This window comes from Desmodus rotundus, chromosome 4, assembly GCF_022682495.2.
Source record: "Desmodus rotundus isolate HL8 chromosome 4, HLdesRot8A.1, whole genome shotgun sequence".
Classification (NCBI taxonomy): domain Eukaryota; kingdom Metazoa; phylum Chordata; class Mammalia; order Chiroptera; family Phyllostomidae; genus Desmodus; species Desmodus rotundus.
Genome location: NC_071390.1, coordinates 10,554,844 through 10,570,959, shown reverse-complemented (window position 1 = coordinate 10,570,959; position 16,116 = coordinate 10,554,844). Strand labels below are relative to the sequence as shown.

The following is a 16,116-nucleotide window of genomic DNA, read 5'->3' as shown; positions in this document are numbered from 1 at the left end:
CAGGCAAAGTCCCAGAGGGAACTGTGGTTTCACCAAAAATAGGCCATTTGACCAAATGATTAAAAGTCTGTCATATGCTAATGCTTGGACAGGGTGGACCTTGGGCCAATTTAGTAGGAGTAAATTGCAATTGATTTTCGAAGAAATTGCTTGTTCTCTTGCCTTTCCTCAGCTGTGTCACACTGTCTCACACACAGCTGCCTTTGTCACAGCCAGAACCAACTGAAACACGTGACAAGGGAGATCTCTTTGAGGCAAAACGTTGGCTAACATAGACATCCACACTCACACACTATAAAACACACACGTGAGCAGGCAGCTATACAAATCCATCTCCATACTCTGGTTTCTCTTCAGATCGTATAAATCTTTCGCCTTTTACAAATCCATCTCCATCTCTGTGTGTACACACGTGTACAGAGATGTTCAGAGGGCTCAGGTTTAGAAATAATTCTGCATCCCAGTGTATCCTTCTGTAGGTTTGGCAAATCCTTCTGTGGTTAGAGGCCTATCCTGAGTCATTTTTATTTTTGAATAAAGACCATAAAGCAGCACACCCCTCCAATCTCTCCATGCACAATCCCAGCCCTATCTGCACGAGTCCCTGGACGTGAAAATGGTTAAAAGATCACAGGAGATAAAAAGTCATAAGAACAAAGGTTAACAATGGCTGCTTTCACCCCTAATTTCTGATATGGTGATAAACCCTCTTACAACATTAATTAGAAAGGAAAGGAAGATGAAAGAAATGCCCAGGGGACGTAATAAATTAGCCCCTTATGCAAATCACCCATTCGTTTTCATCACTGACCCAGCTAGTTGAGTCTCTAAATTACAGGAAGTGGTTAGCTTCTTTAACAAAAATTCCAGATAAAGGATGAATTTTTTTTTTTTAATCTAAGGGCTGGGGGCAGGGGCCTAAAGCAACAAATAATTTCCCAGCGTCCCTTGCAGGCAACTCTGACGGGGGCCAAAAGATATGAAAATTAACATTCCAGCCACCAGTTTCTGTTGCCAAACAAAAGAGACTTATTAATTAACCCTCGGAATTCCAGAACAATGGACAACGGCCCCCGTGACTGAAGTCCATGGCTGTGGTTCTCACCCTGTGTGAAAATAATGGGTAGCATTCTAAGGAGGGCACAGACCGGAGCAGGTAAGGACAATTTGAAAGAGGTAGGGAAATGCCAGGAAGTAGAGAGTTTCAAATATCAATTTAAAAACAAACACACACCTAATTTTACTTATCATCACTGTCCTGGACAATTTACGTTCCACTGTCTTAGGAATTTATGGAACTCTCTGTTTTCTTACCAGTAAAGTGAGGAGATTGGCCTAGAATGACCTCTGAGAGTCCTATGGCATCTATGATCTGGTGGTTTTATTTATCCCTTTGTAAAACAAACACAGCACTTCCACACACTTAATTTGTTTAAATAAAATCTCATGACATGCGTTTCATCTACTGAACTCACTCCTGGCTTCGTTTTTCTCTTTCTTACTCTCATTTTCCTTGTCCCCATGTTCTCCGCTTCCTTATTTCTTATTTTGTTTTATCTTCTTCCATGTATTCAAATGAGATGCTATAAATAAATTCTGGTTCAAAGTAAGGTATGTATTTAATAAATCATCCTTTATGAATGTTATTAATATGAAAACTACATATGCCCAAATCACACATTTCTTTGGAATGAAGAAAATGCTAGGAGAAAAACAGTGAGTCCCAGAATAATACCAGATTCAACAACCGGGCCCTTAGAGAAGGAAGGAAAATGTGTTAAAGATGATTCTTGTCCATTGCCCCGGACAAGGATGCCTTTCAGGAAGAGCGGACATCTGCCCAAGGTCATCAGCTAGTTAGAGGGAAAGCTGAAGTCTGACTCCTGGGCCAGTGCTCTTTGGGCCAGACAATCCTGAGGTGATACTCTCTCTTGAGAGTTCAGTACTAGATCCCGGGGTGAGGGGCAGGGGGAAGAAGGACAACCTTTGGAAAGAATAAACTTCAACAACAGAGAATCAACAGATGTCAGAAAGAACTACTTCAGAGGACTAAAGAGAAGAAATGAAGGCAGACATATTAGCTATAAAAAATAATGCACCTTGTAACAATCTTTAGTGCATACAATTCCTTGTCACTCACTGATGTTTTATCTCCCTTCGTCTGGTAACAGGACCCGCGGTCACTCTGTGCAAACTGTTGGACAGTTTCTGCCTTCACAGCCTTCACTACGCATAGGATCTAGATACTGGGATGACCTCCGCTTTTTATTCATGAGGCTTCTTGAGGCTGGCAGTTCATCACAATGACAAAAGTTGCCTTTAGGAAGGAAGTGGTCAGCGTCACAGGAAGACACAGATTCCTCAGGTCATCAGGTCATAAGAAAGTATATATAGACTATGAATCCATTTTTGTTCAAAAAGAGAAAGACATTTTTGTATATGTATACATACACATATCTATATACATTCATATATCGATATACAGGAAAAAATCTGAAAAGCTCATAACAACATGTTTGTAGTGTTTATCTGTGGGAGCTGACACTGTGGGGGATTTAAATTCACTGTCCTTTTTCACCTGTTCGTAATAGCTTATCGTTCTACAGTAAATATGGATTGCTGAGAGGCCGGAGAGAGAATAAAAACCAAAAGTAGTGGCCTGCGAAAGTGGAATGTAGGGGTACTTAGCAGAGCCTGTGGAGACGGAGGCATCTTCCCGCTGTAAGCCATGCCCTTCTCAGGGAGCAGTAATTCTTCCTGCTATGAGGGGCGTTGGAAAGAAGATTTATGGGGAGAGGTTAGAAGAATGGGAATCAGTCAAGCTGAGAGGGGAAGGCTGATCACAAGAATCCTTAAGCACAGGAAGAGCTCCCACCTCGCTGATCACTGGCTGCAGGCAACTCACCTCTGACCAAAGAGAGTAAGGAGAGGGCTGCAAAGGCACAGGGGAATGCGGAGCAGCAATAAGGAAGATTTTCCCCAAAGGAGAGTTAAAACTCAAACTGGGTTATGAAGAGATAGAACTTCCCTCCAGGGCCCATTAGATAGAGGGTAGATTTTTTATTTCTTGTCCCAGGAAGTTTATGAACAGCCTTCCTATAGGTTTGGCATTGCTATCTTTTTTAGGACATAGAATCACTGTTCCAAGATCAGGGCATATAGTTTGCTAAAGAGAGTCCCAGCCTTGGAGTCAGGAGCGAGTAACATGCTCTGGGCACAGCATTAAAAATGACTGAGATTTGTCGGGATCAAATATGTTTCAGGCATTATGCCAGGCATTGTACATACTGCATCTTTAATTCACAGGAACCTATAAGGTAAGCAGTACCGACATCACATTTTACACCCAAGGACCCTGAGGCACAGTGAGTGCAAAGACCTGCCTGAGACAAATTGAGTGGCAGGGCTCAGGTGCAACCAGGCAGGAGGAACTCCAGAGTACATGTTCTTCCTCCAGCACCAGCGCGTCCAAAGGCGTGGGTACAAAGCTGCTAGGGCACTGTTGGGACAACCCAGCTTGTTTGCACACAGGGTGGCTGGGGCGAGACAGAAGATCAGTTAATAGAAGAGGCTAGGGAGGAAGACTGAAGCTCAGTCACCAAGGGGTAAGATAAGACCTGGCAATGAGGAGGCCAGGTGGGATTGGGAGAACCTGGACATAGGGAGGCCAATAAGAAAGCCAGTGCAATGTTCAAGTGGGAGGTAAGGAGGGGATGGAGAGAGGGCAGCAATTAAAGAGAGCAAGTAATGTCAGCAGGACTTGATGAAGGGTCTAGCTGAAGGCATGACAATGGCAGAGGGGGTGACGATCACCCCCTGTGATGACACCTTAGGCAGATAATGCTATTACGTAAAACAGGAGACTAGGCAAGGAAAGGTATAAGGAGAAAAGATCTTCAAAGGTATGAGGATGAGATCTACTGTGGACGTACTGAGTTTGGAGTAACTGAGAGACACATCTTGATGGAGACATCCAGGACTCGATCCTTTACAGACGGAAATACTGGTTTAGAGCTCAGGAGAGGCAGGAGTAGAGGGGAAGACTCCGAGTCATGGGTGTAAGGGGTTGCCGAGGTTCCAGGAATGGATAAAGTTTGTCCAGAGAGTATGCAGAACAGAAAGACGCCAATACTGGCCTCCTCTAAGCCAGTGACATGTTCTGGCGAAAGTCTTGGAGGCTACCCTCAAGCAGGGTAGACCTGGCCAAATTGCCTCCCTTCTCTGAGCTTCAATTCTCTAAAAGCAGAGGGTCACACTAGACCCTTTTTAAGGCCCTTCTTCTCTGATATTCAACCACCCATGGTTAATGAGACCCCCGCTCAGGGCCAGGAAGAATGCTCCACGCTGAGAAGACACCCAGCCTAATACTACGCAAGTGCTGGGCTTCCTAGTGGGAGAGATGGACGCGTAAATAAGTCCTCTCGATATGCTGTGATTAACAGCTATCATAAGGACAAGGGCAAAATGCAGCATGAAAGAGTCCTAGGTGGAAGTGCCTGTCAGGAAGAATTGCAGCTTGGCCCTCAGAGATGAAATTTGATCTTGGTCTTGAAGAACTAATAGAGACGTCCCAAAGAGAGGCAAAGCCATGTGCAAAGGTACAAGAAAGCGAATACACGTGAAGTACCTGGAGAATGGATTACTCAGTGAGCTTGAGTAGAGAGGAGATGGAGGGGCCAAGCTAGACTGCTAAGAAGTTGACCGTATGCCAGAATAGATAACAAGAAATGAACGGGAGTTCTCCAATAATGGGACAACATAATTAGCTGTTTTAGGGAGCTGAGTGGGAAGGAAAGGACCACTGTACACCCCTAGCTTCTGATATTTTACAGACCCTTCCCTCCCATCATGATTTGATAAGACATCAGAGGACCTTAGAAGGCTCTTCTTCAACATGTAAAAGGTTTAAGAAAATTTTTTTTAATAGTGACATAAAATGATAGTACATTATAACAGAAATGCTAAGCATGGCTAATTGTTCATAGCATCATTCAGAAAAAAAAAGGAACCAGGCTCAGAAGAGAGTTCAGAAGCATCTCATCCTGAGCAAACCATTACTTGGGAACCAATCTCAGATGCTCACGCTTCCTGGGAGGGTCTAAGCCACTCCTAGGACTTGGAAGAAAAAAAAGACTGCACAGTCGGAAGGCTGGAACATGTTTTTCACCAAATCAGATCTAGGCTGTTGAAATCCTAACATCACTCTTTCCCCATGATCTATCCCCCTGATTCTTTTTCGCAAGTACAGCAACTTCAAGTATATTCTAAGAAGGCTGGGCATCTCTTGACTGTCCTCTACAAAACCCAACCTCCCGATCAATACTTTAAAACCATGGAGCCCTCTTTTTCTCTGGCTGCCATCGAGGTCCTCATATCATCCATGCAAGCTTTCCTCCCCTACTTTCAAAACCCCTTTCTGCTTTGTTCTCCCTGCTCCAGAGAGTCCAACAACATTGCCAAGTTCATATTCCTTTCAAATCACTATTTACTTCTTGCTGCTTCTTGAACTTCTGTGAAGAAGGAAACACAGGCAGAATGGAGAGTCAAGAGCTGAGAGCCATGGCTGCCAGAAACGCAGGTGTGAAACCCCACGTGGTGGCTCTGTCCTCTGAGCCTCGGAGCACCCCCTCCTGGTCCCCAAGGCACTTTTCTGTGTTCTCTCCTCCAATACCCTCTTGTACTGGCTCGGGTCTTCCTGTGTGCACTCCCACGCACGGCCTCATTCTTCATGTCCGAGACCCCTAAAAACCACACCAGCATCAACCTACAGTAAGGGTACCTGCTGGAGCCCTTAGAAGTGCCTGAGAGGCCAAATGCTCCTGCTCTCATGTTTCCACCAGAAGGGTCCCCCCACCCCACCTCCCACCGCACTTCCTGCCTGACTGGGCTGCTTCCTTTCATTTCCGGTCTGCAACCCCGGCTTCAGAACAGGTGACAGTTTTTAGATCCGACCTTACTTTGATTCCTTCCAGTGTTCCTGCCAGGCCACGGGCGATGCCTCAATATGGTCTTTTAACTGGTGATCAAGTAAACAATGGCAAAGGTGCGCCTGTGGGTTTTGAGGAGCCGAAAGAAAATGGAAACTCAAGAACGCCAGTCATGCCATGTTCCGTGAGAGGATTCAGCTCACACTTACCGTGCGTGAATAAACATTCTCCTCACACTGGGCAGAGAAATCCAAATATGGAAACCCTGCTTGCTACCGTATCTGTACAAGGCAGGGGCACCGTGGTCCTGGTTTCCTCAGAGAGATTTCTCAGGGCAGAAGATGCGTTCTAGAAACTCAGATTCAGACCATGCAAAGCAACATTTATCATCCTGCTCCTCTGCCCTTCTCCACCCTCCAATTGCCGAACTGGATCATATGCATTATTCAATGGCTTAAAACCTCTCAGGGCTCCATTTGGCTTTCCTACACCCACTTAAGGCACAGAGTCACTGTCAGAAGTCAAAGCTCATTAGCGCTGGAACCTAAATCCAATGCCCTTGAGATATAAAATGCAGCTCCAGACAAGGCCTTCTTGGCTCTGATTAATTCATCATGACTTCTGGATTCTCACAGGACAGGTCTCACAAACTCAGTGTCCTATTGACTATGAAAAGACACCTCGCTAAGGGAGGGATCCCAAAAAGGAAGGGTGAAACTTGGTGCAGGCAGAAGAATTTGTAGGACTCATCAAAGACGTTCAGACAGACCGGTGGTATCTGAGAATGACCCAGCCACCTGGTGTGTAGTGTGAAGGCGAGGACTGAAAAGACAAATGCAGCACAGTGGACACATTCTGGAGGTGACGTTGGTCTTCCCTCTGCACCATGGGCTGTTAGGGCTGGAGATTACTCACTCCAATGGCCTCATCATACCAAGAGAAGGGAGATTCAGAGAGGGAAAATGAGTCTGGTACAGTCCCATAGCAGTTCTGAAAATAAAACCTAAATGGGCCTTCCTCCTCGCCCACTTCTTTCCTCTCACTGTCCATGGGAGGTCCATATCCTTCCGGGCATCGGTACAAAGACTGAGGAGTAGCACATCCATAGGGAAGGCAGCAGGCAAAAGGCAGTGCCCTTCAAAAGCACTAGGAAGGCCAAGTTCATTCTGGTACCCCATCTACCACATGCCATCCTAGCTTCTACAGACCTGCTTCCGTGAGAGCGCAGATGGTCATGTGCACTCGTCCTGGCTGGGCTAAGAGGATAGAGAGCATCAGCAGGGGGTTGGAGTGGAAACTGTGGGAATTCTTCAGGACAATTATGAATGTCTGATACTAAACTTGTAGCCTTATATCTTAACCCAAAACGCATATGCACGCATGCACACATACTCTTTCCCTCTGAACCGAAAGAAAGACGGAAAAATGTAGAGGAGTGCTTCTCAAGCTTCATGAGCATAGAAAGCACAGAGATCTTGAGATGGGAATTCTGATTCAGTAGGTCTGGGACACAGCCTGCGGTTCCATCCTTCTAACCACCTCCCAGGGACTCCCTGCTGCCGTGCTGAGGCCCACACACAGAGTAGCCAGGGCAGGCGTTACACAGTCTTGGAATCAAACACAACTGGCTTTTAATTCTGGTTTCACCATTGAGGAGCTTTTTGATTCTTGGACTGGTTTCCCAACTTTGTGCTGCCTCAACCGCCTCATCTCTCAAATGGAAATAAGAATAACTAAGAAGCACTTGGTGATGATTACATAATGATGTGAAGGTTTTACCACAGTGTCTGGCATAGTATAATAAGGGCTTGATAAATGTCAGTTGCTGGCTGCTCTAAGATCCATGAGGGTGGGGGCAACATCTGTCTGGCTCCCTGCCCAAGTCTCAATGGCTGGGACATAGTAGGTGCTCAGTGGACGTTGAGAGATGAATAAATGCATCTACAACACCCCCACACATAAGGTCAGTATTTACACACGCCCTTGGTTCTGTGGCTCTCTGCGGGAAAACATGGACCATTTAGAACACCAGACCACTCTCACCAGCGACGAACCATCATCTCATAGAATCGAGTTCTACTTTAACCGCCATGTATAACTACTGCTGAGAAGCATATCATTTGTGATGGCTGTATATACTTGAGAAAATATCTTCACTGTAAACAAAGACAGACAACATCAGTCAGGAATCCGAAGATCACCGAGAGAGATTACTGCCTTGCTCATTATTTATGTGGCTGTCTGAACGCAGATGGTATGACAAATTTAACTCTAAAACGAAGTTCACCGCCCAACCAAATGTGGAATTGCAAGGAGAGACAAAACAAACCGTGGGAAGCAAGACTAGTTTTTAAACGGCCACCGGGGCAGTAATACATTCTCTTACATATGCACACACTTGCCCAGGAAAAATTAGACACAAAAGAACTGCTATCAAGTGGTGGAGCTTAGGGGGTAAAAGGCAGACAACTGTACTTGAACAACAATAAAATCAATAAATTTTTAAAAAGAAAAAAAAATGGTGGAGCTTAATCTTTTAAGTCAAAGGCAAACAAATGAGCGTATCCAAAATTCTTCAACAACCTCAGATCATCTTCAGGCATCTCGTAAAACAAGTGGCATCATTCAAACAGATCCCGTTTCAGGGAGGCGCAGTGCACAGCATGTAGCAAGAAGGGAATACGATTGCCATCTACAGACAGAACTGGCACTCCCTTTGCAAGAGCTGGCCAATCGTATTTTAAGGTGAAAAAAAAAATTCAACCAAGTCACCTCCCTCCAACCTCTTCCAAACCACCATGCCACATGACTTCATTTAGAATTACTTTCAAGTCATACAATCATCTCTAGGCATTCTGCCTCTTCATTATCATAATCCTACTTCTAATTTCCCAGAAACTCCGCGCCATTCAACTTCTTATACACTATTCGAGAGCCAAAGAGAACACAAGCCAATGCATTTCAAGCAGGCAAGAGCCCCAGCGTGGAAGTATGAATCTGCTTACCTGGTATGAAGGGGACCACGCGGAATATATCAGACAATCTGCTGTTCACTGGCTCATATGGGGAATCTTCAAGCAGATCATTTCCTGAAAACAGAAGAACGATTGGGCTCAGAGAGGGAACACAGACATATTTCAGGCAGTTTTTGTTACTGAAAGTGAATTCTGACTATGTTGCAATTGGGGAGCAAAAAGATGCTGAAACTTCCAAAGATTTTAAATGCTTCTATTTGGCTATGGTTGTTTTTCTTTCCCTCTGCCTTTGTTGTCCTTGCTGTCCCCAGAGTGCCATGAAAACACTGAAGAACAACCCAGCCTGATCTTGCCAGCAAAGTCTCTTACTTTTACAAAGGAATGAAATCAGAGAGAAAGAAACTAGGATATCACATGCCTAGCTTGCTTCCAGGAGCCAATGGAAGAAAGGTGATTCAAATGAAGCCCCCGTTTCTTTATTCCCAAAACGTGGCATGTGGTCTAGAGAGCAGGTACCGGGCTATTAAAGTCAGTCTTAGAAACAGGTTTTCATGAAAGGCTCTGGCAGAAGGGGCAGCTGATAAGCCAATTCTGTTTATTACAAGAATTTTTGGTGTGAGTCTCAGTGAAGGATGAGCGCACTGGGTGTTTGGGTTAGATGTACAAGCAAGAGCTACATGTCACCCAAGGACTAAAAAACGGCCATTGGAGTGGATGGTTGTGACAAGTGGACCTTCCCCTCTCCCAGCCACTTCTGTGTTAACCACGGCTGAACCGCACCAGCTGGTTCAAGACTCAGCTAATCTAAGAAGACAAATGGTTGTTCCCACAGCAGCCTTTGATCAGGTTTGAGGGGGCAAAGATAGAATAGGTTCTACTGGACTGTTAGTGCTTAATTCTTTATCTTATGTCAGACTAGATAGAACAGCAGAATAAAGGGGGACACTCCAGGTCAGACGCAGTACAAGTCTTTGTACTAATCTGTGAAGCCCACTCTCCTAGCAGAGAAGTTGCGGTTCCTCGGGTGGCCTTTAATGGCTTCCCACTCCCTGCTCTGACCAGGTTTCGGAGAGATCAGCAGGGTCTCAGGGTGTCCCTCTCCCTTATGGGTTTTCCAACAGCCAGGCCCAACTATGCAGCTGGGGAGGCAGCAAACACCAGCTGCTGCTGTCCCTGGGGGCCGATGAAAGGTCCGCATTCTGCAGCTGGGGAGACGGGAGTGGAGGATGAGGTCAGCCAGCCCGGGGGGGCGGGAGGGGGCGCAGGGACGGCGGGCGCGTACCCTGCAGGCTCTGGTACATGCTCCAGTAGATGCGCAGGCAGTTCTTCTCCTTCTTCATTCCTCGCTTGCAGCGGCAGTTGTAGAGCGACTTCTGTTTGAGGGCCTCCATGGCGCTGCGACACTCGTCCTTGGCCTCCAGGCCGGACGTCAGGCTGAAGTTGGTCTCCTTGCCTGCCACGCACTGCCTCAGTGTGCGGTACTTGGTGCTGCAGCTCTGCTCCTTCAGGCACTGGTCGCTGGCTTTCACGCAGTCCAGGCGGTCCCCGCCACTCACCTCCGCCGACAGGAGCACATCTGCGGGTGCAGCGGAGGGAGCGTGAGTGCGGCTGGGCAGGGCCAGCTGCTCCTGCCCCCGGGAAGGGCGCGTGCTTGTCTAGCCTCCTGGGGCGACCTATGCGGGGAGCGCCCCCCACATACACACACGCACATTACACCCGTGAGTCCATTTTCGCGCCCCGGGACCTCCTGCCCCTTGGTCTCCCCTCACCCCACCCTCCCCAGCCCCTGCGGTTTACGGACTTTTCGGGGTTTCGCAGAGAGCTAGCGCTGCCCACCCTGCGCACCGACCCCGCAGCCCCAGGGCAGACCTGCCGGAGCCCCAAGATCCAGCATCTCGCTTTGCCAGGCCCGCCTGAAACCCAGGGGCTTCCAGAAGAGGAGAGCGGCTGCGAGCTGGGCTCTGGGCGCACGGCGGGTGAGCCCTGGTCCGAGGACCGCCCGGTAGGGAGCACGGGGGTTGCTACTGGGGGAAAAAGTTTTCCCTTCCAAGTTTGTCTTCTGGCCCAATGCTCGCCCACACCCCACCTGCCCGCCGCACCTCCGCGAGCTCCCTGGGACTCGCACGGGGGCTCTGCTCCGCAGGGTGGAGGTCTCGCACCCCTTTATTTCCGCCAGGCTTGGTCATTAAAAACCACAGAAAATAAGAACCAAGCCCGAAAGCTGCGGGCAAGTGCGCGTCGACACCGCCTCCCCAGGCTGAGGTGCTTAGGATTCATGACCCCCTTCCCCAAACCGAAACTTCGCCTTCCCACACCCACCGCACCCTGCGCCGCGAGGACTCCGTGAAGAGACTCAGCGGGTAAGAAACCTAGCGGCAGCCTCGACTTACCCAAAAGCGGCAGCGCGAAGTACAGAGTCGCCAGGAACATGATGCCGGCGCGCGGTTGGTCCCCACCCCCCAGAAAATCCTGAGCTGCTGCCGATATTCGCCGAGGAAACTCAGCGTGCAGCGATCGCCGGACGGCCGAGCTGCTCTGGCCGCCCAAAGTTCAGCTCCATCCAGCACGGGAGGAAACTCCGGTGTCCGTCTGCAGCCACAGCCGCGGGCGACCCAGCTCCAGTCGGGCGGCTGGCGCGAGGGCGGGAGGCGGTTCCGCTTTTAGGGGTTCAGGTCCGACCCAACCTGGAAGGAAGAGCGCGCTCTGAAATGAGAGCCCAGAGGGCTGGAGCCTCCTCCCCTGCCCCTCTGCCCTCTTCTGCTCCTTCCTTGGAGTACTTTCCAAAGCCCGAGTGAGGGCCCACCCCTACCCGTGTCTGGGCGCGGGGCGGGGGCACTGGGTGAGCGTGTGCCTATATTCCGCGGAGCCGCCTGTACCCACGGGGGGGGGGGCGGGGGGCTGGAGAGGTCGGACGCGGGCTCCCAAAGTCCAAGGGGGTGTCTATCTGGTCCAACCCAAGAGGTTGAACGCAAGCAAATAAATAAATAACACTACTTTCCGAGCGCTGAGAGCGAGCCGGATGCTGCCTGGAGTGGAAGCACTCACTCCGCGGCGGCGGCTCTCTCGGCAGCCCTGGCGCGGAAAGAGCTCCAGCTCCCGGGAAGTTCGCCGCCCCCTCCTTGCGCCAGCCCGCTGGCTCAGCCGCCAGTCCTCCCCACCCAAACCACCAATCGCTGCCCCCCATTGCCGTATCCCCTCCTCCCCGGCTCGCTTTCTTTCAGAGGCAGCCGGGCGAGAGGAAACAGAAGTCCCAGCTCGAGCTGAAACCCGGCTGATGCGCCCCTACCCTCCGCCCGTCCTCAGCTCCCTCCCCAACGTCCACGCCACTAACACACAAGCCCAGCGCCCGGCACTCGGGCGCATCAGTGCCACCAGCCTCGGCAAGCGCACCGGCCTGCAGCCCCGGAGCGCCAGGGCAGATGCAGCCTCGCGCGAGTCCCCGGTCCCCAAAGTTAAGGGGCGCCTGCAAGAGGGGAAGAGGTGGGGGTGGCAGCGAAGATAGGTTCCCAAATCTACAGGATGAGAAAACTCTCCAAATGCCACCAACCTGGACTCAACCGACCGTGTCCGGCTGCAGCGAGGAACCAGTTTGTTTATTTATTTATTTTAGGGGGTGTCCCCGCCCCCTCCTTCCCTTTCCGGGCTCGTTTGTTTGCGCTAGGAAGAGAGATGCGGTAATCTTCGAGAGCTTGGAGGACCTATTTGGGCCAGGACGGTTTCCGAGCAGAGCCCCCTAGGGCTCAGATGCCGGTTAGGGATGTTAGTGGTTACTGGGAGCTGCGCAGAAGATAGCAGGTTCGGAGACCAGGAGACCCTGGGCCTCCTGCTCCCTCCGAACCGCAGCGCACTGCCAGATCCCTCGGATCCTCGCCGGTCAGGAACGCCGCGGATGAACACACTTGCCTGCGGTGGGACGACCGTGGGACTGACCCAGGGTCCGACCCAGCAGGCGCTCGCAAGACACGCAGAGCTACACAGCTGGACGCGAGCTCGCGCGCTTTCTCTCTCTCTCTCTCTCAGTCTCTCTCTCTGTCTTTATCTCTGTTTCTCCCCGCCCCCCCCCCTTCGTTTCTCTCTCTCTCCACAAAATGCACGAGTACTCTTAATCCCTACCGCAATCAAACCAGACCCTCCTTCTGGACACAAAGTTTTTCCCCACGTCACTCACGTCTGTGACTCAAGACTTGGTGCGTTAAAGACACACTCAGACCCAGACCCTCCGACTGACATTGCTGGTTGCGCCCACCCACTCATCCACGCTAACACGCACACACAGTCTCTACCTCTGTCCTCCAGCGTGAACAAGGAGACAAAAGCGGAGCCCAGTGCATTTAAACCGCGCCAGACCTGGCTCTGGGTATCACAAATAAGCGGACTTCCATTTTGGCTGTTTCAAGAGTAAATTTTAAAATAATAAATTTAGAAGCCCAGTATATATATAATTCTTCACCTCAATCCCTAGCACCACTCGTTCTCAGCAGAGCTGCTGACGACCCCGCTAGCGCGCCCCGAACACTTGCGCCCCTCCCGGCACGCCCATGGGCGCCAGGGCAGCCAAGTCTGCAGCGGGTCTAGACACGAGTCTGGAGAACAGTCTGCAGTGGTGGGTGGCGGTCATGCCACTCAAGGCTAGAATTGGGGATCCTTGCTGATGTCCAAGTTCCTATCTCTGGGAAACCGAGTTTGAATCAAGTCTGGGTGAGCACAGCTGTCAAATCTGCAAACCCATCACACCAGACAATGGGCTGCAGAGGAGAGGGGGAAAAAAGAACCGCTCATTTTGATCGAGGGGGGTTAATTGAAAAGGGCATGGGCTTTGGTTGAAGTTTGAGGCCGGGGGTTTGAGGGCGGGGACAGGAGGAGGAGGAAAGAGGAGGGGTTCATAGCTCTCCATTCAACTGCGTATCAGCCAGGCGCGCCCCGCAGCTGCAGCAGCGGCTCCAATGCGAGCAGTGCATTGTGTAGAAGGTGTCTGCGCCTTGGTGCGCGCCCCAAAACCCCGGGGACATCCCGGGGATCGGTGCTCTTGTGCACGTGTTCCTCAGGGGCAATCGATTCCCTCAGCAGGCAACCACCTCAACACACACACACACACACACACACACACACAGAGGCACCATACATGCGTTTTCCTTTCAGTGTATCAGTTTACACTTGGTTGTTGAGTAAACAAAGCAAACATATGCCACATTTTCTCGACAGATGGTTAAAACCAAGGGCTACTTAAGTTCTCTTTCTCTAGCAGTGTTAACAGTCTAAATTACAGGGTGGACTAGGAAGAAGTGTAATTAAATCTTTCAATCAGTTTCTTCACCTTAAATAAGTTTATTCCCAAATTTGCACATAGAAACCAGAGAAGTCCTAGGGAGGTGATTTTAGAGAAAGAAGTGCCAAATTAAGAGTTTATCTGACAACTGCATTTCTTCACCGGCACCAAAAAACCCATAAACCTCTCTGTCATCATTCTGTTTTATAAGTGAAGGTGAATGTCTCCCTTCAGAAAATCAGCAACTGGAGTTCCAAGTTTTGATGGATAGACTAGTGCCTGTCGTTGCTGAACACGTGATTTAATGAAATAAGATTTCATTTAAGGACATCAGTGCCATCTTTTGTAAGTCTCCTTTGTTTAGACATGACTCTGTTACCATAACCTTCCACAGGCATCTTTTAAATCAAAATTGAACAGGGTGGGGGGAAGGGTGTAATCAAAGTTCTCCAAATGCAAAATATGGGACTTCTTTTCAGATATTTATGGCTTCAAGGATATGTCAGAACCATTCACACAAACTAGTCCTCATTAAGTTCTTCCTGATGATGAAAACAGAGCTTTATTGTTTTTGAAATTTTTAAAAATAAACCACCAGCTACTCTTAACAGTGTTGTCCAATACAATGGTCACTAGCCATGTGGCTATTTCGATGAAAATTAGTTCAAATTAAAGAAAGGAAAAATGCAGCTCCTCAGTAGCAGTGACTACATTTCAATTAGCAATAATCGTGCCTCGGATAAACCTCATTGGCTACGATACTGCCACTGCCCAAAGCTACATTTCAAGGGTTCAGTAGCCACATGCGGCTCCCAGCTACCATATTGCACAGAACAGTTACAGAACATTTCCATCATTAGAGGAGATTTCTGTCTCCTGAGGGGAGCTACGTACCTCCCCCCCAAAAAATGGGCCCATACTCCACCCTAAGACTCCTTGTAGTAGGAACTAAAAAAAAAAAATCACTGCTTTACAACTATATCCACTATCTCTTAAAGGTGGAAGAAACATACAGCCGAAAGGCCTTGGAATATGGCAGATAAAAATACAGTGTGACTTACTTTATTCATATGATCTCGGTTTCCTTGGAGTTTATCTGTTCCCGTGTGCAGGGGATTGATCTCGGGATAAAAGGTGATGCTGAAATATCAAATATTATGAATAATTCCAAAAATCCATGCCATCTTAGGTGACACGTTTTCTCAGCAGAAAACTGGTTTTAATGCCACAAAATTAGGTTTAACCCATCCGCAAGCATGTGAAGGGAGCAATTTTCTTGCACTTCTTGATGTCAGTGTATTTTTATTAGTTAACAGATGAGTCCCGGAGAGAATGACAGTTTTACGCCCTGCAATATGTTGTCTCCTACTCTCATTGCCTTGGCCCTATAGACCAGAATGTAAAATACATTCATTTTGAAAAATTATACTGCTCAAAAATCACTCAAGTTTCTTTAACTCAAACTAGTTCATCAAAGTATTTGACATTATACAGGGTGACAAGCTTACCTCTGTAGCTACACTAAACCACCCACTATTACCTAAGAGCACCACACTTTCCTTTCTCTGCCGCTACTTCTTCGCTCATGCCATTCCACCTGCCTAATAGGCGTTTCATCCTGCTGTTTGAAGTTCCAGCTGAGCTCTAATGAGTCACTAAGGATAGCAAAGACTCCTTCTGTTGGGAAGAATAGCTCTCTCTGTATTGGACTCTCATGGACCTGCTAGATTCTTCATTACAGCTGTTGTCATATTGCATTGTAGCTACTTGCTGTATCTGTCTCTTCAAATGGAATGTGAGTTCCCTGAAGGCAGGAGATGTTCTGTTCTTTCTTTCTTTCTTTCTTTTTTTTTTTTTTTGCATCCCTAGCATTTAGGCTGATAACTGATGTAACAGTCCCCCCAATAAATGTATATTGATTACCTGAATAATGAGCAATGATATTTCT

At 48.5% G+C, this 16,116-nt stretch overlaps 1 protein-coding gene and 1 pseudogene across 4 annotated transcripts in view; both read right to left on the bottom strand.

Moving 5' to 3' along the window:
• The window catches only part of GFRA1 (GDNF family receptor alpha 1), a 187,794-nt gene extending 175,301 nt beyond the window's left edge, over positions 1–12,493 (bottom strand). For 2 of the 4 annotated variants that reach the window (XM_024555415.3, XM_024555416.3), the window contains exons 1-3: positions 11,293–11,642; positions 10,185–10,478; positions 8,933–9,016 (exon numbers count right to left, since the gene is read on the bottom strand). In XM_024555415.3, the coding sequence (XP_024411183.2) occupies positions 8,933–9,016; positions 10,185–10,478; positions 11,293–11,332 (418 nt within the window). In that variant the 5' untranslated portion in view covers positions 11,333–11,642. Of the gene's footprint in view, positions 1–8,932; positions 9,017–10,184; positions 10,479–11,292; positions 11,643–12,449 lie in introns of those variants that run through there. The other 2 variants (XM_053923362.1, XM_045191643.2) reach the window with 2 other exon arrangements.
• Positions 12,494–14,815: 2,322 nt separating this feature from the next.
• On the bottom strand, positions 14,816–14,947 carry LOC112300526 (U4 spliceosomal RNA; annotated as a pseudogene).
• Between the last annotated feature and the right edge of the window lie 1,169 nt (positions 14,948–16,116).